This window comes from Xenopus tropicalis, chromosome 10 (genome assembly GCF_000004195.4).
Source record: "Xenopus tropicalis strain Nigerian chromosome 10, UCB_Xtro_10.0, whole genome shotgun sequence".
NCBI classification, from domain to species: Eukaryota; Metazoa; Chordata; class Amphibia; order Anura; family Pipidae; genus Xenopus; species Xenopus tropicalis.
In genome coordinates, this window is record NC_030686.2 from 48,143,548 (window position 1) to 48,163,903 (window position 20,356).

The 20,356-nt window shown below is 44.5% G+C and overlaps 1 protein-coding gene across 2 annotated transcripts in view; it reads left to right on the forward strand.

The window, feature by feature from the left end:
• tbcd (tubulin folding cofactor D) overlaps positions 1-20,356 on the forward strand; it is a 115,147-nt gene that overhangs the window by 14,105 nt on the left and 80,686 nt on the right. For both annotated transcript variants that reach the window (XM_031894165.1, NM_001078911.1), the window contains 9 exon segments: positions 1,255-1,472; positions 1,616-1,666; positions 2,387-2,484; positions 3,795-3,896; positions 4,711-4,857; positions 4,942-4,997; positions 6,926-7,058; positions 16,818-16,863; positions 17,408-17,540. In XM_031894165.1, the coding sequence (XP_031750025.1) occupies positions 1,301-1,472; positions 1,616-1,666; positions 2,387-2,484; positions 3,795-3,896; positions 4,711-4,857; positions 4,942-4,997; positions 6,926-7,058; positions 16,818-16,863; positions 17,408-17,540 (938 nt within the window). In that variant the 5' untranslated portion in view covers positions 1,255-1,300.

Here is a 20,356-nt window from a genome sequence, read left to right on the forward strand (position 1 = left end):
TCTGACAGGACCCACCAAATATATGGCAGTCTGTGCCCCCAGTATCTGACAGGAACCCCCCAAATATATGGCAGGTCAGTGCCCCAGTATCTGACAGGAACCCCCAAATATATGGCAGGTCTGTGCCCCAGTATCTGACAGGAACCCCCCAAATATATGGCAGGTCTGTGCCCCAGTATCTGACAGGAACCCCCCAAATATATGGCAGGTCTGTGCCCCAGTATCTGACAGGAACCCCCCAAATATATGGCAGGTCTGTGCCCCAGTATCTGACAGGAACCCCCCAAATATATGGCAGGTCTGTGCCCCAGTATCTGACAGGAACCACCAAATATTATGGCAGGTCTGTGCCCCAGTATCTGACAGGAACCCCCAAATATATGGCAGGTCTGTGCCCCAGTATCTGACAGGAACCCCCCAAATATATGGCAGGTCTGTGCCCCAGTATCTGACAGGAAACCCCACAATATATGGCAGGTCTGTGCCCCAGTATCTGACAGGAACCCCACCAAATATATGGCAGGTCTGTGCCCCAGTATCTGACAGGAACCCACCAAATATATGGCAGGTCTGTGCCCCAGTATCTGACAGGAACCCACCAAATATATGGCAGGTCTGTGCCCCAGTATCTGACAGGAACCCACCAAATATATGGCAGGTCTGTGCCCCAGTATCTGACAGGAACCCACCAAATATATGGCAGGTCTGTGCCCCAGTATCTGACAGGAACCCACCAAATATATGGCAGGTCTGTGCCCCAGTATCTGACAGGAACCCACCAAATATATGGCAGGTCTGTGCCCCAGTATCTGACAGGAACCCCCCAAATATATGGCAGGTCTGTGCCCCAGTATCTGACAGGAACCCCCCAAATATATGGCAGGTCTGTGCCCCAGTATCTGACAGGAACCCCCCAAATATATGGCAGGTCTGTGCCCCAGTATCTGACAGGAACCCCCCAAATATATGGCAGGTCTGTGCCCCAGTATCTGACAGGAACCCCCCAAATATATGGCAGGTCTGTGCCCCAGTATCTGACAGGAACCCCCCAAATATATGGCAGGTCTGTGCCCCAGTATCTGACAGGAACCCACCAAATATATGGCAGGTCTGTGCCCCAGTATCTGACAGGATCTCTATGTGTATGCGGTGCCTCTGTTATCCTTGCTCCCCATTATGTGACAGTATTTTTTCTGCCCTCGCCCCATTATTATGTATCACTTGTCTGAATATATATCCCTGTGCTTTTCCCAGCCCAGGTTGGTCGCACGTTAAGATCTGCCCAATAAAGGACACAGCGATGGCCGCAGACGGGTCAGAGCGAGAGGAAGATGGAAGCCCGGATGTAATCGCCAGTGGGAATATTTTGGAATCCTTTATGGAAAACCAGGAAACCCGAGATCTGATTGGCAGCCTGCGGACTGTATGGCAGGAGCTGGTGAGCAGGGAGGTGTGCACCCAGCGCTTTGTAGGTGAGGAACGAAATGTATTCTAAGGTGAACATCCCCAGCAGTTTGGGGATTTGGGGGGGCATTTACACTGGTGAGTGCTGGATGTCCAACAATGCGCACTATGCATATACTGTGTTTAACCAGTGGCATGCTCTCTTTTGTAGTGATTATGGACAAGTACCAGGAGCAGCCCCACCTTTTGGACCCACATTTAGGTAAGTCACACAGTCCAGCGCACTGCATTGTGCTCTGTGTCAGGGATAATTGTGGCATGAGCAGCAGGCCCATTAGCAACCTGTATATACAGGGCATAGACTGTATATGATTCTCCTTGCTTATCCCCTCCTTTGTGCCGGTGCTGCTTAGGTGCAGGGTGTGCCGGCAGGGTGCTGTAGTAGTGTTGCCAGTACTACTTCGTCCAGCTCTAGTTAAAGGGGTAGTTTACCTGTCGTTAGTATGTTATAGAATTTACTATTCGGTTCTGTTATTTTCCTTCCCTTTTTCCTTTTTTCAGCTTTCAAATAGGTGTCCCTGGCCCCAGCAGCCAAAAAACAATTCCTTTGTGAGAACACAATGTTTTTGTTACTCTTTATTACTTAGCTTTCTATTCAGGCCTTTTCTGTTCATTCTTCAAGTCTCTCGTTCAAAACACTGCCTGGTTGCTAGGGTGAAGTGGAGCCCAGCAACCAGCTAGCTGCTAAATTTTTAAACCGGAGAGCTGCTAAACAAAACAAAATAAAAATTAAAATGTGCACCATGGACAAAGAGGTGCTGTGGGTTGGTGGGGTATCCATGGTGCCAGTCCCCAGTTGTCTAGGTATCAGACACAATTCACATTTCCGCCTATGCTGTTGTGTTTAGTTTGCCCACTGGATATGTAGACTAAATGTGGGACAAGAATCCCCAATAATCGCAATATGTATTCTTTCTTACAGACTGGATGTTGAACTCACTGCTGGAAATAATTCAAGACAAGGCTTCCCCTCCGGTCTTGTTCCATTTAGCCTTTAAATTCCTCTACATCATTTCCAAGGTAAGAGCAGTATGAGGTAATAGTTGCATTGAGACATAATACAGTGCACTGGCAGCGCCTCCTTCTGGCTGTGTTAAAAATCTTCCTGTCATTGTTTCTAGTGGAGATGCCCTACTAATTCTCGTCTGTGACGTTTGGCTCATTTCTTAAAGGCATGTTATTACTCAGATGTATTATACCAGCGTTTTTCAACCGCTGTTCCGCGGCACACTAGTGTGCCGTGAGATGTTGCCTGGTGTGCCGTAGGCAGGGCCGCAATTTTTACTTTAAAAAAAAAATCCGGGCCCTGTCATTGGTTGCGCCCCGTGTGTACGGGTCACGTCGGTACGCACGGGGCGCAACGTTATAAAAGGGCCTGTGTGCGGTCGCGTGTAGGCAGAAGTGCAGAGGCGGCGCGCGTGAGGGGAAGATGCTACTGAAGCCGCCGAAGAGTAAAATGCTGCTGGGCACCAATGTATTAGGGGGGGCCACGGGGCACACTGACTTATGGGGGCACTGCTGCTGGGCACCAATGTACTAGGGGGGCTGGCTCTTGGCACCAATGTACTGGGGGGCACTGCTGCTGGGCACCAATGTACTAGGGGGGCTGGCTCTTGGCACCAATGTACTGGGGGGCACTGCTGCTGGGCACCAATGTACTAGGGGGGCACTGCTCTTGGCACCAATGTACTAGGGGGCACTGCTGCTGGGCACCAATGTACTAGGGGGGCACTGCTCTTGGCACCAATTTACTAGGGGGGCACTGCTGCTGGGCACCAGTGTACTAGGGGGGCACTGCTCTTGGCACCAATGTACTAGGGGGGCACTGCTGCTGGGCACCAATGTACTAGGGGGCACTGCTCTTGGCACCAATGTACTAGGGGGGCACTGCTGCTGGGCACCAGTGTACTAGGGGGGCACTGCTGCTGGGCACAGAGTTAAATTTTTTAACATTTTCTAATGGTGGTGTGGCTCGTGATTTTTTTCATGAAACAAGTGTGCCTTTGCCCAAAAAAGGTTGAAAAACACTGTATTATACTATGATTTAGACCCCGTGAATTGCATATATTTCTTAATTTTTATCCTATTTCTATTTTTACATTTACTTAATTTTTTTCTGGTGCTCACTGTAGCAACCAGGCAGTGGTTTTAATAAATAGAAACATAAGGATTAAAATATAGTTATAAAGTTAAATTTTTGGGTGCTGGAGTCACTGACCATTTTAGAGGACAAAGAAAGGCTGAATGATAGGTCTCTAAGTTGGCAATATCCAGCCTGTAGGGGCAGTGTTCTCTTGATGTAAGAAAAGTGGGCTTCTTTTCTCCTGTAGGTGCGGGGGTACAAGATTTTCCTCCGCCTTTTCCCCCATGAAGTTGTTGATGTGCAGCCCGTGTTGGAAATGATTTCAGCACAAGACCCCAAAGATCATGAGGTAAGTGAATTTTCTTCTTCTGAAGATGGTGGGATGGTAGACACATCGCTTTGGTCGCCTGAAGTTGCCTCGCTTCAGGCAACTTCCGAAAACCAAAGCGACGTGTTTGCCATCCCACCGGGGATTTACATTCTTCCCAGTGGAATGGTATGTCGGGGAGATTAGTTGCCCGCAATAGTCAAGATTTATCATGGGCGACTAATCTCCCCGTGTACCACTGCCCTAAGGGTGAAGAGCTACTACACAGAGCTACTAGTAGAAGCTACTTGTAGTGGCTACAGAAACAGACAATGCTGATCATTTACTAATAAGATGTGTTTAGCCGAGGCAATTCTTATTATTGTCTATGACAGGGCGTTTAGTAGCCATGACAAGTAGCTGCTACTAGCTCTGTGTGTCTTCACCCTTATACCATTAGATTGTAGCAGTTTCTCCAGACAGAAAATTGGTCTGCAAATATCTTCTTCTTGTCCATATATAAACCACTAGCAGGTCTAGAAATGAGATGGGCCCCTGTTCTTGTTTTAGGCTGAACACACAGATCATTGCTACTGGTCTCCTATGAGTTGCAGATCCTACCGTATCTGACCACATGCTCTGCATATCGCAGCGCTCCCTATTACAACACTAGGGTGATTTTTTTTTAAAAAAAAAGCCATTTAACCTACCTGTCTGTCACATTTGCAATACTCCATATGCCAGTTCTTTGTTTGCCGTTCCACACAGAGCAGTAATATACAGTGTTGCAGCTTCCCTTTTACTTATTCATATTTTAAGTAATAAATCCCAAGTGCTTTCATTCCCTCTCCACTAGACCTGGGAAACTCGCTACATGCTGCTTTTGTGGCTCTCCATGACATGCTTGATACCCTTTGACCTGTCTCGCCTGGATGGGAACATTGCCAGTGATTTGGGGCCCAAGCGCAAACCCACAATGGACATCATTCTGGATGTGGCCAAGGTGAGCATTTGTTATCTGTGCATAGAAGCTTATTCAATCTGTGCTTCCTGCTGTTAATAACTGTAACCCTTCTGTTCCCTCTAGTCCTACCTGGTGGTCAGTGACAAAGCTCGGGATGCCGCTGCCGTGCTTGTTTCCAAGTAAGTTGGCACACATTTTGGAAAGGCCACTTCCTTTTCTGGAAAATATAAAAGGGCAATAGGTAGGAGTGAGTCAGGGTGAAAACAGAACCATTATCAATTTGCACTTTTTAAAGACTCTTTATTTGGCTTATGTTCAACAGAGGTGTTAAGTTGGCACACATTTGCGAAAGGCCATTTCATTTTTTGGCAAATATAAAAGGGCAATAGGTACCCGTGTTCAGTATGAAGCCAACTGAAGCAGAACGGTGCTACTGAAGAACATTATTGCATTTCTTTTATTTATTCCTCTTATTTATTCCTCCTCGTTTCTTCAGAGCAGCTATGCTATTTAGTCACATTTGCCCTCCCAGTAAAGCTCCCTGGGTAATGGATTCAGGCATGTCAGTTCTGCTTGAAACTCATTAGTGCTAAGGGGAAGGCAGAGCTGATAATATAGAGCTATTTACCGGTACCTCTTTATGTAACTCAACGTATTTCAGAAGGAGTGAGTCAGGGTGAAAACAGAACCATTATCAATTTGCACTTTTTAAAGACTCTTTATTTGGCTCATGTTGAACAGAGGTGTTAATTGTCCCCTATTGAAATGTGCTGTCACTGCTGATACAGATGGGTGCACGCTGTACCCTAAATTGTGGCGCAGTGCCCATATCCTGTTATTAATCCGACAGAGAAGCTTTTCCGTGCGAGTTCATTAATGACAGATTATATAGGCTGCGCTGCTTGGGCGAAGAAAGATTGCCATTCTTTTCAGCTGACACTGGGTGGCACTAGAGAGCTATTGAGAATAGACTTCAGCAGCCTATGCATACACATCGCCTGGGGCCACCCTTACACCTGTAGCATTTAGATGAAAGTACAGCTAGTTACCTACCCTGCCATTTTTTCTATTACCCATGTCAGTACTAATCCTTTCATATAACTCATTTGTCATGCATTTAAATTCCTGTAATAGGCAGACTACTGTTGAGTTGAGTTAGGAGTGTTCCCTTTTATCCCTTCTATAAATGAATGTATTTATCATTGACAATTCAGTCATGTGAACCCTCTTATAATGGGGAAGTTCATGGTAAAATGTAAGTATGTATTTTAAAAATCACTTGCATGTAGTTTTTTTTTTTTTGCTAACTGTTACCTAATTTTTAAGCAATAAACTATGACAGTGGGAATGCCATATGGCCAGCTGTGCCAGCATATTTCCACTTGCTACAGTCCTGCTACAGCAACAAGATGAAAATATGATATTAGGAATATGGTACAAGTATGGCAAAGGTGGTTGTGTTGCCAGGACAACCCCATCCATCTCCACTAGTTCATTTAACTGCTATAGCTACAAAAGGTAGTTTTGCAGAATGGTAGCTCTTGCGTATGAACAATGGAGAGGCATATTGTCCTGGTGAAATGGATAATCCCGTTGGGTTGGCACGGACATAGGAGTAATAGGCCAACTTGTGTTCTTTGACCCATGGTCCTGGTGCTTTCTGTGGATCACAAGAAGGCTGCTAGATTTGCCCACTATGTAGAAGGGAGCTTTAGGATCAGTGTTTTCTACATTGAGTAACTATAAAGTATTTTCTTTGCCTGTTTTTATCCTTTGCTGTTATGAAATGGGGATGTGGAATTATGTGACCTTGTAGAACAGAAATGTGATCCATTCAGCCCTTTACTGATCAGTATCAGTACCACGGTCATGTAAACACATATGTTTTCCCACCATTCTCTCTACCAGCATCCTATGCATTCCACTAAACTGCTCCTGGAGCAAGTATTCTGCTCTGTTTCTGTACCTTTAGGTCACATTTTTGATAATCTGAGACATGTCAACCTTATTGGACAGGAGCTATCAGGCATCTGCTAAAAAGCAGTTTGGTTAAAAAAGCAGAAACAAAAGTCTTTTGCAGAAATGCAGTTTTTTCTCCTTCCATCAGGTTTATCACCCGCCCCGATGTCAAGCAGAAGAGGATGGCCGACTTTCTCGACTGGACGCTCTCTACTCTGTCAAATGCCAGTTACCTTACTATGGAAGGAACGATAGCCATGGATGGGATGCTACAGGCACTGGTAAATCCGCTTATACACATTGCTAAAGAGTAAACTGTAAAGAACACACATTAACGAATTACACTGCCCATGTGGGTAAATACACTACCAACTCAATCTGGAGTCAGTATATATATTCCAGATATAATGTACTTAAACCGGAGCAGCAAAATGATCCTTGCAGGCGTTAGCAGCTATTTGTCCCTCCCTTGCCAGCACACATGTTTATTTGTTTGATCCTAGTTAATTATAGCAACATGCAAATCTTGTTGGGGCGATGTTTCTTGGAGAGGGTGTTGGCACTAACAAAGCGTACAGTACTCGGCCATTCTCTGAACCCCAAATGCCAAGAGTACAGCCTGTGCTACGTGTGGTGCCATTTTAACATGGTCTCTGCTGCACTGAGCGCATCTATGGGTTATTGGCACCAATCTTTCTCATTGCATTCACCTGTCTCCCTTCACATATTCCCTACAGGACATGACCAGGCATCTTTTCATTTCTCCAAACAATTACAAATATAGCAGATTAACTCTTTACACAGGCCAGGGTTTCACCACCCATCCTTGGCAGTGGTTAATGATCTTGCCTCCCTTTTCCATAAACTTCCTTCTTGTCAAGCTGCAACCTGCTATCCTTGTTCTTCACCTGCTAAATAATCTGATAATGCTCATGGGCTTGGCCAGGGTGTTCGTTCACCTGTTTCATTAAATGAACACTAAAGCGATACTACTTAAGTAACACTGAAACCGATTCTGAGCTGTGCCTCGGAGCTAAGTATCTGTCTGCTCGCAGCCGTCTTGTTTATGGGCATTTAAATATTAAGGAGCCTCCTTTGTGATGAACTTAACTCCTAACTTCTCTCTCCACCTGTTGCTTTCTACATTTTTTTGTGTTGTTTTAGCAACTTTAAAAAAAGATTAAAAAGATTTTTATGCAGTTTTTAGAAAAAAGTTCTCTTAGCCTTTCCTTTATCCCTAATGTTGCACTTTGCCCTCTTTCTCCAGGCTTTTCCTCCTTTACAAATCTCTGCCTTCCTAGACTGAATTCTCTTAAATCAGAAAAATAAAATTACTAGGGACAAATGTTTGCTCTAATATATTATAGGCTGCCCATTCGCCATTTTGTTAGTCCCTTTGGCCACTTCATTAGTACTACTGGCCCTTTCCTCTTCTATAGGCAGAGGCTTGACAGAACATTTCGATCCGCTCTACAGGGATCCATATGGCAGCAGCAGTGATTGGCTGCATATTAGTTCCTTAGGATCAATATAGCTACAGGTGTACATCTATTATGCCTTGATATGCTTTACCTGGTCATTACATTCCACCAAATTGCACCACTGACTAAAGATAGGTATACACAGAAATATCCTTTTGTTTAGCAAGCTTGACAAATAAGAGGATCTTAGGCCACATGTGTAATAGGTCAGATTGGGCTAATTGAATCATTTGGCTGTCTGGCCATCAATCGCATCAAGTTTTGCCTATGCAGATGTGGTATGAGAGGACCTTATTAGCAGGCCAAAGCAGTTCTTATATCAATGGGATGTTCTAAGCTGCCCTATAGATAAACTGCCCAATTTTTGGCCAGACATCAGTCAGACAAGCCATCTGGCAGGCCTGCTGAGCTGTGGTACTTGCCCAATGACCAGTCACTGCTATCCAGTCTGGGCACAGCTTTGCTGCCAAATATGGTGGGCACCAACACTGGCACTATGGTAGAGCAGTTACATTGGGCTAAGTGACCATGATAAGGTTGGGAAACTGGACGTCCCCGTGGCACCAAAACTAAACATTATCCAGGGAGGGGTTACGTCACCTTTAATATTTTTGAGTGGTCTCAATTTGAAGGAATTAATTCTGTGCTAAAGGCAATCCCATAGAAATGCATAGCCCTGTAGAACGAGGCCCATCGTGATCACGCTTTAATCCGGCTAATGAGCCATGCATAGCAGGTGGCATCCTCCACCCAGCCTGGCCCACCCCTCACTATTTAGAAAAGATTTTATGCCTTTATTCTTCATGCCTTTTAAACATATCTAACTTATTTGTCGCCTCCCAGTTAAGAAAAAAGATGGAGAGATAAGGGAGTCAGTTTGTCAACTCGAAACTCCAGTTTGCAGCCTGCGACTTTTCATTTATTAGAATGAGCCACCCGACCAGTTCCTTAGCTTGCCTCCTCCCTCCTGGAACCAGCCAGGGCCTCGGCGGCATTAGGAGCATGAATGAGGCTGTATCCCTAAGCTGCAAATGATCACAAGCGGTAGCCGCTTAATGAGCTTTATATGGAGTTACAGTGTAGGCACCTTGGTTTGCTCTCATTATCCCAATTGCTCCATGTGGCCAGTACACATACAGAAGGATCTTGCTGAGCATTTTGAAGAGCCCTAATTAGCTCTAATTAGGCCTAACATGTAGCCTGATCTCTTATTGTCTGTGGGAGTCAAAAATAAACAGTCTAAGGGGTTTCTACTATTTAAAGGGGAACAAACAAAATACTACGTACAATAATACTTTTGGAACATTCATTTTTAGGTCTTTGCATTAGAAAGTCAAAATAAGTACCTGGGTCCCACTATTCCACAGAACAGATGCTATAGGTAGGAAGAGCAGGAAGATAGCAGGCTTAGCATGGTAAGATGGCATCAGTAGGCCAGGATGCTTATAGTACAATGAGAATTTACGGGAGGATAAGATGGAGACAGGAGGGCAAGATGGAGACAGGAGGGCAAGACGGAGACAGTAGGGCAAGACGGAGACAGTAGGGCAAGACGGAGACAGTAGGGCAAGACGGAGACAGTAGGGCAAGACGGAGACAGTAGGGCAAGACGGAGACAGTAGGGCAAGATAGTGAGAGTTGGGCAAGACGGAGGCAGCAGGGCAAGATGGAGACAGTAGGGCAAGATAGTGAGAGTTGGATAAGATGGAGACAGTAGGGCAAGATAGTGAGAGTTGGATAAGATGGAGACAGTAGGGCAAGATGGAGACAGTAGGGCAAGATGGTGACAGTAGGGCAAGATGGAGACAGTAGGGCAAGATAGTGAGAGTTGGATAAGATGGAGACAGTAGGGCAAGATGGAGACAGTAGGGCAAGATAGTGAGAGTTGGATAAGATGGAGACAGTAGGGCAAGATAGTGAGAGTTGGATAAGATGGAGACAGTAGGGCAAGATAGTGAGAGTTGGATAAGATGGAGACAGTAGGGCAAGATAGTGAGAGTTGGATAAGATAGAGACAGTAGGGCAAGATAGTGAGAGTTGGATAAGATGGAGACAGTAGGGCAAGATAGTGAGAGTTGGATAAGATGGAGACAATAGGGCAAGATAGTGAGAGTTGGATAAGATGGAGATGGTAACAATATCAGTTTTTGTCCCTTTGGCAGTTCTTGATGTACATCTGATGAACAGGCCCAGGAGTAATATTAATAAAGGTGGCACATTAAGTCTGTCTTGCCCCAGACCCTATCACATTAGTAAGGTGCTGAGTGGGGTGCTGGGGGTTGTACCTTCGCACTGCCCATTCCTGCTGTGGGGCTTAGCCATCTCCCCCAATGAGAGGCATAGCATTGAGGCAAGAGTGAGTGGAACCGTTCCCTGTAGGCTATTAATGACATGGGAGTTGTTACAGCGCGGCAGCTCCTCTCTTTGTCAGGATAAGCCCTGGGGCCCCTTGTGCAAGCATTGCACCTACCAGCAGGTCATTTGCTCACAGGTGACAGGCCCATTAATGCAGGAGCACCGGTTCTGCTCCTTTGAGTCAATGGCCGGCTCAATTCCGATAGAGAAAAGCCTGCCCGGGCTTGCACTGCCATTTATTCCTTCCCTTGGTTACACCTGCCTTGCAGCAGGTGTCCTGTGACAGGTTGTTATGCCTGCGGGCCCCACAGCCTCACACTTTTGTTCCAGCCAATTAAGCAAACATTGTGTCATCTACAGTAAAGTGCTGCCCCCCAGCCAATCCTGTGCATCTGAAACAGCCAACCGATATTGTGCCCTCCTGTATTTACCCTTTAAATGTTCCCTGAATCTGTCGGGCATTGGTTAAAAAGCACAGAGGCATTTGCTGTATTTATTAATATGGCTGTGGCTGCCATACTGCTTCCACTTCTGAGACACAATAAAGGCCATAACAATGGCGGCTGCATGTTGGATAGAGAGGCAGTGGTTAATAGGTGGAGCATCCCCGTGCTGATCCTTTGAGACATATTAGTGTACAGCAGGGACGGGGAACCTGCAGGCTTAATGTGCTCCTTTAAAACCCTATGATTAGAGCTCAGGTGATAGACCTGCTAAGCCGTAGGCTCTGTCCCTCCCGGTCCTTGCGTGACTTACATACATAATCAACCCTAGAATTCAGCTAGCCCCGAGCCCTCCATCACAGCAGCGAACAAACAATAGCATTTCATCAGGGGGTGATTATTATATCATTATATGTAAAGCCATATACAGAGAGGACATGATCTGGGCTCATAATTGCATCTACCCTCATACTGTACTATGGAAACACTATGGCACCTCCTACCCATATGTATAAATACAAATATACAGAGAGGGAATGTTCTGGGCACACAATAAGCTGTACCCCCATACTGTACTGTCTAAGGGAAACATTATGGCACCCCCTACCCATATGTATAAATACAAATATACAGAGAAGGAATGTTCTGGGCACACAATAAGCTGTACCCCCATACTGTACTGTCTAAGGGAAACATTATGGCACCCCCTACCCATATGTATAAATACAAATATACAGAGAGGGAATGTTCTGGGCACACAATAAGCTGTACCCCCATACTGTACTGTTTAAGGGAAACATTATGGCACCCCCTACCCATATGCATGAATACAAATATACAGAGAAGGAATGTTCTGGGCACACAATAAGCTGTACCCCCATACTGTACTGTCTAAGGGAAACACTATGGCACCTCCTACCCATATGTATAAAATACAAATATACAGAGAAGGAATGTTCTGGGCACACAATAAGCTGTACCCCCATACTGTTACTGTCTAAGGGAAACACTATTGGCACCCCCTACCCATATGTATAAATACAAATATACAGAGAGGGAATGTTCTGGGCACACAATAAGCTGTACCCCATACTGTACTGTTTAAGGGAAACATTATGGCACCCCCTACCCATATGCATGAATACAAATATACAGAGAAGGAATGTTCTGGGCACACAATAAGCTGTACCCCAATACTGTACTGTCTAAGGGAAACACTATGGCACCTCCTACCCATATGTATAAATACAAATATACAGAGAGGGAATGTTCTGGGCACACAATAAGCTGTACCCCCATACTGTACTGTCTAAGGGAAACACTATGGCACCCCCTACCCTTATGTATAAATACAAATATACAGAGAAGGAATGTTCTGGGCACACAATAAGCTCTACCCTCATACTGTACTGTCTAAGGGAAACACTATGGCACCCCCTACCCATATGTATAAATACAAATATACAGAGAAGGAATGTTCTGGGCACACAATAAGCTGTACCCCCATACTGTACTGTCTAAGGGAAACACTATGGCACCCCCTACCCATATGTATAAATACAAATATACAGAGAAGGAATGTTCTGGGCACACAATAAGCTGTACCCCCATACTGTACTGTCTAAGGGAAACACTATGGCACCCCCTACCCATATGTATAAATACAAATATACAGAGAAGGAATGTTCTGGGCACACAATAAGCTGTACCCCCATACTGTACTGTCTAAGGGAAACACTATGGCACCTCCTACCCATATGTATAAATACAAATATACAGAAAAGGAATGTTCTGGGCACACAATATGGCATCCTCCTCAATTTTATTTATATAGAGATGCATATATATATATATATATATATATATAGAGAGAGAGAGATGCTATATATATATATATATATATATATATATATATATACATACATACATATCAGGGAGTGGTTCTTTTGTACTCCGTAAACATTCAGTATCTTTTCAAAGAACTTTATATTTAAAGGAACATTAACACCAAAAAATGTATATATTTTAAAGAAATTAAACTATAATGTACTGCTGCCCTGCACCGGTAAAAGTTTTGTGTTTGCTTCAGAAACATTACTAGAGTTTATATAAACCCTGGTGTGTAGCCATGGGGGCAGCCATTCAAAAGAAGAAAAGGCACAGGTTATATAGCAGCTAACAGATAAACCCTGTAGCATACAATGGTGTCTTATCTGTTATCTGCTATGTAACCTGTGCCTTTTCTCCTTTTTTCCAGCTTGAATGGCTGCCCCCATGGCTACACAGCAGCTTATTTATATAAACTATAGTAGTGTTCCTGAAGCAGACACCCGAGTTTTACCATTGTAGGGCAATAGTACGTGATATTTCAATTACTTTAAAACACTTTCATTTTTTGGTGTTACTGTTCCTTTAACATGGTATATTTTGCCTTTAGGGATCTTGGCCTTGCTAATAAAGGAGAGCTATAAATGTATATGTATCGTGTGAATCTATATTACCTAGTGAAGTTGCTGTCTTCCCACACTGTGAGGTTTGGCAGCTCTTTAATAATCTGCCCCAGGGAACTCAAACCGGTGCTCTATCCAGCTCTGCGGGGCCCCGAGGCAGCAAAACTACTGGTTGCAACAAAGTATCGCCTGAGTCCCTCTCTATTTTATAGCAGGAGAATAAGCAAAGCCGGATCTTTGTGGCCCTTGGGCTCACTTCTTTCTCACGCTGATAAACACGGACTTGTAAGGCAGGGAATGAGCTCCACGGAGCAATATCTGGTGGTTTCTGTTTGGCACATTATTTCCCAGAAATCCCTAGCTTAGTATATCAGTAATTCTAGAGCACGTCATTGGCTAATAACGAATTGCAGTGTAAATGGGATTGTGCTGCTTAATGGGACGTTATCATTAGATTTCACCTTTATTTCAGTGAATGTTGGAGGCCAAATTAGGTAAAAATCTGCTCATTTGGGAACCTTGCCCAAATAAGCTGAACTTTCCATGTATTGGCCATCTTAAATACTAAAGGTCCCCATAATCTTATCCCGATATCCCCTACCTACGGGTGGGCGATATCGGGAGAATCCAGGCTAATTCGATCGTTTGGCCCTGGGGCCAAACGATTGAATTATAACGACGGGTATAGGCAAAGTCGGTCCGGGGACCGTATCAACGAGCCCATGCGGTCCCCGATCCGAATAGATTTTCTAACCTGCCCGATTGAGATCTGCCCGATTTCAGGCTGGATATCGGTCGGGCAGTCCCGTTGGGAGTGCCCCTACACGGGCCGATAAGCTGCCAAATCAGTATAAGGGACCCATATCAGCAGCTAGAATCGGCCCGTGTATGGCCACCTTTACTCCTTTATAATATATAATTCTCTTATTATATAGTTGGGAGTTACTGGGGACCAATGGGAGAAGCCCATACAACGGGGCCAAACAGTAGAAGCCTTGACAATAGTTCTTCTGGGCTAAATAATAATAATTCCGTGTGGAATGGCAGGGAGAGGTGGCTACTCCCAGCACCCTGCTAGTAAGTGTTATGTAAGTGTTCCACATGTATGTGACGCCCTTTGTTCATTATATTTCCCACTGTAGGAATTTGTAGGTCACCATGTAACACAGGAGCTCTAGGAGTTTCCTAATCCTTGAAGGAATCTGTACAGTTCTGCATGTTGGGGAGGCTCAACCAAAACAATGGGGAGGTTCACATTATCAATTAAGGGTATTTATGTAGCTTGGGGATTCTGTTCTGCATGCGAGACTGGTCCTTTATTCCCAGAAAACCAAGCCCAAGTGCATCACTTTGTATGAGGTGCGGTCAGTTTTGCAGATTATTAAGACTGCACCTTACGCTCTGCTAATTAGTAAAACTGCATAATGATGTTTGGTTCCTTCTCTGCTGTGTGGGTGCTTGTCTTTAAGCTTCTCCTCTGCCTACAATGTCCTCCTCCATATTCCTTCTCTTACATGAGTGATACTCAGAGTTCCCTGTATAACTCAGCCTGCAGCCTTGTGCCTTTATATGGGCACAGAACCCCTCAGTGACTGCTAATATCCTTATCATTTACAGTAGGGGGTACAGTATCCCTTATAATACATGAGTGATACTCAGAGTTCCCTGTATAACTCAGCCTGCAGCCTTGTGCCTTTATATGGGGGGCACAGAACCCCTCAGTGACTGCTAATATCCTTATCATTTACAGTAGGGGGTACATTATCCCTTATAATACATGAGTGATACTCAGAGTTCCCTGTATAACTCAGCCTGCAGCCTTGTGCCTTTATATGGGGGCACAGAACCCCTCAGTGACTGCTAATATCCTTATCATTTACAGTAGGGGGTACACTATCCCTTATAATGCATGAATAAATAAGAGTAAGATCCCTTTTACACCCACAGCATTGTCAGTGTGTGATGTCAGTGACTCCCCTCCCAGAGTCAAGTTGCCCAATTTTAGCTGCAGTCTGTGTGGCTGCCCTTATTCATGGCCATTGATGTGGAAATGGCATGTAGGATTTGGCACTTGTTACTAAGCCCAAGTTGTTTTATCTCAGTGAAACCAGAGGGAGTATATAAACCATTTGTGCTCCAGTCCTTGCTGAACGAAACCACTGCCCCTGACCTATTGTATGGAAAATCCTTTAGCTAATGCTAAGGCTGGAGTTCCTGGGCCCTTGTTATGCTGATGGGGAACAGTCTTTCTGGCACCAAACATGTATTAACTGCCTTGTGGTACTCATAATACCTGTGGGAAACAGACTTATTCTTTCCCAAGCCACTCACCCCAGTAGGCTATGACTTACTGCCTTCCATTAATGGGTTAAGTGCAGTGGAATAACTATAGAGGGTGCATACCGTGCAGCTTTGGGGTGCATGTTAACATCCCATGGTTCCCCAGCAGAGTTATCTGCCCAGTGTACTAACCCCTAGCAACCAACTATGGCAGTTAATGAAAGCAAATATCTGGTTGCTATGGGTTACTAGACCTTGACAATTGTGAGCCTTTTTTTTACATTACCGCATTAGATATGAAGGAGTTGTAGATGCAGAGCTGCTTGTCCTGTGGTTGAGAATCCTCCACAAGCCAACAATCTGTTTGGCCTAAATCCTAAGGTTAAAATCAGACATCAGTGACCAATAATAGACTTATCATTTTACAACCGTTGAGTAATTTGAACAGATCTTACCCCAGGTTCCTTTAATTACAGGTCTGGGCAGAAAGTAGGTCAGTCCTGTGGTACCTGAAATGCTTGCGCTGTGCAATAACCCTCGCCAGCCACGCTTGGTATGCAGGGAATGGGAGCAGCCATGGTCGCCCTTATGGTAAACATTATCTTTTATAGGGATGAGTCACTGGCTTGCAACATAGCCAGTTTCATGGCCCGTGGCAACGGCAGGCTTTGGTGCCATGTTTCTGTGCCACTGGGTGTGCCAAACAGATTGTCGGCTTGTGGAGGATTCTGGGAAATCAGAAATCTCAGAATTATCCCTGGTGTGACTAGTGGCTAGAAGGTTTTAACTGCCCCCTGTAAATATTTCTACTAGGGTAAATACAAGCCTGCCTGGTAGCCGTAGCTCATTGGTATGGTACCCACCTGCTCTGAGACAGTAGCCAATCTCCCATAATGCACTGCCAACTATGTCAATTAGGGATGCACCAAACCCACTTTTTTGGGTTCGGCCGAACCCACCCTGGCATTCGATGCATCCCTAATGTCAATATTGGGTTCTTCTAATGAATTGAGTATTATTCTCTGTTTCAGGCGCAGCTCTTCAAGCATGGAAAGAGAGAGGACTGTTTACCGTATGGTAAGAATCCTATCTGTTTGAGCTTAGGGCTTCATGGGGTAAATTCAGCAATCAAATTAATATTTGGTTTTGTTTGGCAACTTTTTGTGAGCTGTGCCATGGATGTAACCTGTACATTGTCCCAAACATGCACCAATGTAATATACCACACACTGGGCTTCTTCTAACCCAGTAATCCTCAACCAGTAGCTTGGGGGCAACATGTTGTTCCCCAACCCCTTGGGTGTTGCTCTCAGTGCCCCCAAACCAGGTAGTTATTTTTGAATTCCTGACTTGGGGGAAAATTTTGTCGAATTTAAACAATATAAAGCCCCCTGTAAGCTGATAGGGTGCATAGAGGCCCCTAATAGCCAATCACAGCCCTTATTTGGCTCTTCCATGAACTTTATGGTGCTTGTGTTGCTCCCCAAGTCTGAGCATTTGACTGTGGCTCACGAGTAAGACCCCTGCTCTAACCCATGGGATTTGCCCTTAATTAGTGAATACCTGCAAATAATTTTTTTTTTTGTCTGTGAAACCATTTCTTTTTCTTTTTGTCACACAGCCTCCATCGTCCTCACCTGTCTTGACAACTGTAACTTGTGTGACAGCAACCAGACAGTCCTGCGCAAGCTCGGCACTAAACTTGTCCAGCGCCTCGGCCTTACGTTCCTCAAAACCAAAGTGGCAAATTGGAGGTTGGTAACAGCCGACGCAGAGGTTCCCATGCTGTTGGCTGCTGATGTTACAGTCGCACACACACATCTATATATTACTCTGTCTGTATAGCACCCACATACTGTACATATATACACACCAGTTATCCTACCAATACCCAGGGGAAGCACCAACAGTCTTCTTGACTAAAGGTAATTGCACATGGAGCATTTTGCCATCCCTATGGTTTTTGCTTGCAGGTGGAGCATCATAATACTAGAAAATACTTTTGCATTGAGAATAATGTTAATCGCCTTGTTCCTGCTGGAAACCTTTCTGGCAGGGTCATGGTGATTACCGTTATGTCAGTGCAAATATATCTTTCAGCATTTGCTGCCCACCTTCAAGCTTGAAATTGTGCTGAGTGCTATTACCCTAAAGGCCTGCAAGCTGCTGGGGCAGAATTTATAAAAATCAGCATCAAATATATATGTTTTTGTCACTATTTTGTCACTCAGCACCGGTGCTGTAGGTTGATGCTCCATCGTCCTTTAGCTGCTGCACCCATTATCCTCTGCCATTCAATCACTTAGTTCTTGGCCTGCTGTGTTTATTCCTGTGTCAAATCATGGACCCCAAGTGCCTCCAAATCACACCATGTGGTCAATGGAAACTGTAAAAACAATGTGCACACGTTCTTAATTTAGAACATAAAAATTGCCTGCATTGGCGTTTACTTTAATTCTCATTGATATCACTAGAGAGTGATTTGGGGCAGTTTGGCCTTTTGATGTATTTTTGAGAATAAAAAAAGACGCTTGAAATTGCCCAATTTTGGCAAACTTGCCTTCTTGGTATATGAGTTCTAAGGGCTCTAGTACATGAGGAGCTTAGTCGCCCGCAACATGGGAGATTTGTTGCGGGCCACTAAGCTCCCCGTAATGCCATCCCGCCGGCGGGATGGCATTTCGGGGGGAAATTAATTGCCCGCGACACGGGAGATTTGTCGCAGGCGACTAATATCCCCGTGTACCAGAGCCCTAAGGGTGAAGAGACACTGAGCTACTGGTAGCAGCTACTTGTTGCGGCTACTAAAAGAGACAACACTGATTGTTTACTTATAACTCAACATGTGTTTCAGCAGAGGCAATTCTCAGTATTGTCTATGGCAGGGTATTTTCTGGTGTTAAGTAGCCGTAACTAAGTAGCTCCATGCGTCTTCACCCTAAATTTTACATTGGGATCCTGTTTATTGCCTATGTCGAGCAACACAATTTGTAATTCTATATTACCAAACACTGGGGGAAGGACAGACCTCATATTATTGACAGGGAATTTCCTGTACTTTTCCTTTCATTACTAGACTGAATGAAAAGACAGCAGTATCTTGATGGCCCCAATTTCTTATTCCTTTCCTGTTTCCTTATCTGAGTCACATGTCTATGACAGAAATCTAAAGGTTCCACCAAGCTGGGTCTGCTAGACTGCTAGTGCTCCGTCCTTCCATAGGGTCTTTCCAGGGCCTCGATTTCTCACACTGATTATCAGTACATCTCTTCCCACTCTTTGCAGATCGGCACATCTCCATGGGCTAGTGGGAAAGGCCTGTGGATGTAGGGGTCCTGCTCTGAAAAATCCCCATGGGAACATCTGATACTCTCACCCTATCCTTCACACTGAACGCTTAGGAAAGCTTGTCATAACATCTATCTTCTCTTATATTACAGTATAGAAGTACCCTTTACTGTGTCCCCAGACCATTCCCTCTCTGTATATTTGTATTTATACATATGGGTAGGGGGTGCCATAGTGTTTCCCTTAGACATTACAGTATGGGGGTACAGCTTATTGTGTGCCCAGAACATTCCTTCTCTGTATATTTGTATTTATACATATGGGTAGGGGGTGCCATAGTGTTTCCCTTAGACAGTACAGAATGGGGGTACAGCTTATTGTGTGCCCAGAACATTCCTTCTCTGTATATTTGTATTTATACATATGGGTAGGAGGTGCCATAGTGTTTCCCTTAGACAGTACAGTATGGGGGTACAGCTTATTGTGTGCCCAGAACATTCCTTCTCTGTATATTTGTATTTATACATATGGGTAGGAGGTGCCATAGTGTTTCCCTTAGACAGTACAGAATGGGGGTACAGCTTATTGTGTGCCCAGAACATTCCTTCTCTGTATATTTGTATTTATACATATGGGTAGGAGGTGCCATAGTGTTTCCCTTAGACAGTACAGTATGGGGGTACAGCTTATTGTGTGCCCAGAACATTCCTTCTCTGTATATTTGTATTTATACATATGGGTAGGGGGTGCCATAGTGTTTCCCTTAGACAGTACAGTATGGGGGTACAGCTTATTGTGTGCCCAGAACATTCCTTCTCTGTATATTTGTATTTATACATATGGGTAGGGGGTGCCATAGTGTTTCCCTTAGACAGTACAGTATGGGGGTACAGCTTATTGTGTGCCCAGAACATTCCTTCTCTGTATATTTGTAGTTATACATATAGGTAGGAGGTGCCATAGTGTTTCCCTTAGACAGTACAGTATGGGGTACAGCTTATTGTGTGCTCAGAACATTCCTTCTCTGTATATTTGTATTTATACATATGGGTAGGAGGTGCCATAGTGTTTCCCTTAGACAGTACAGTATGGGGTACAGCTTATTGTGTGCTCAGAACATTCCTTCTCTGTATATTTGTATTTATACATATGGGTAGGGGGTGCCATAGTGTTTCCCTTAGACAGTACAGTATGGGGGTACAGCTTATTGTGTGCCCAGAACATTCCTTTTCTGTATATTTGTATTTATACATATGGGTAGGAGGTGCCATAGTGTTTCCCT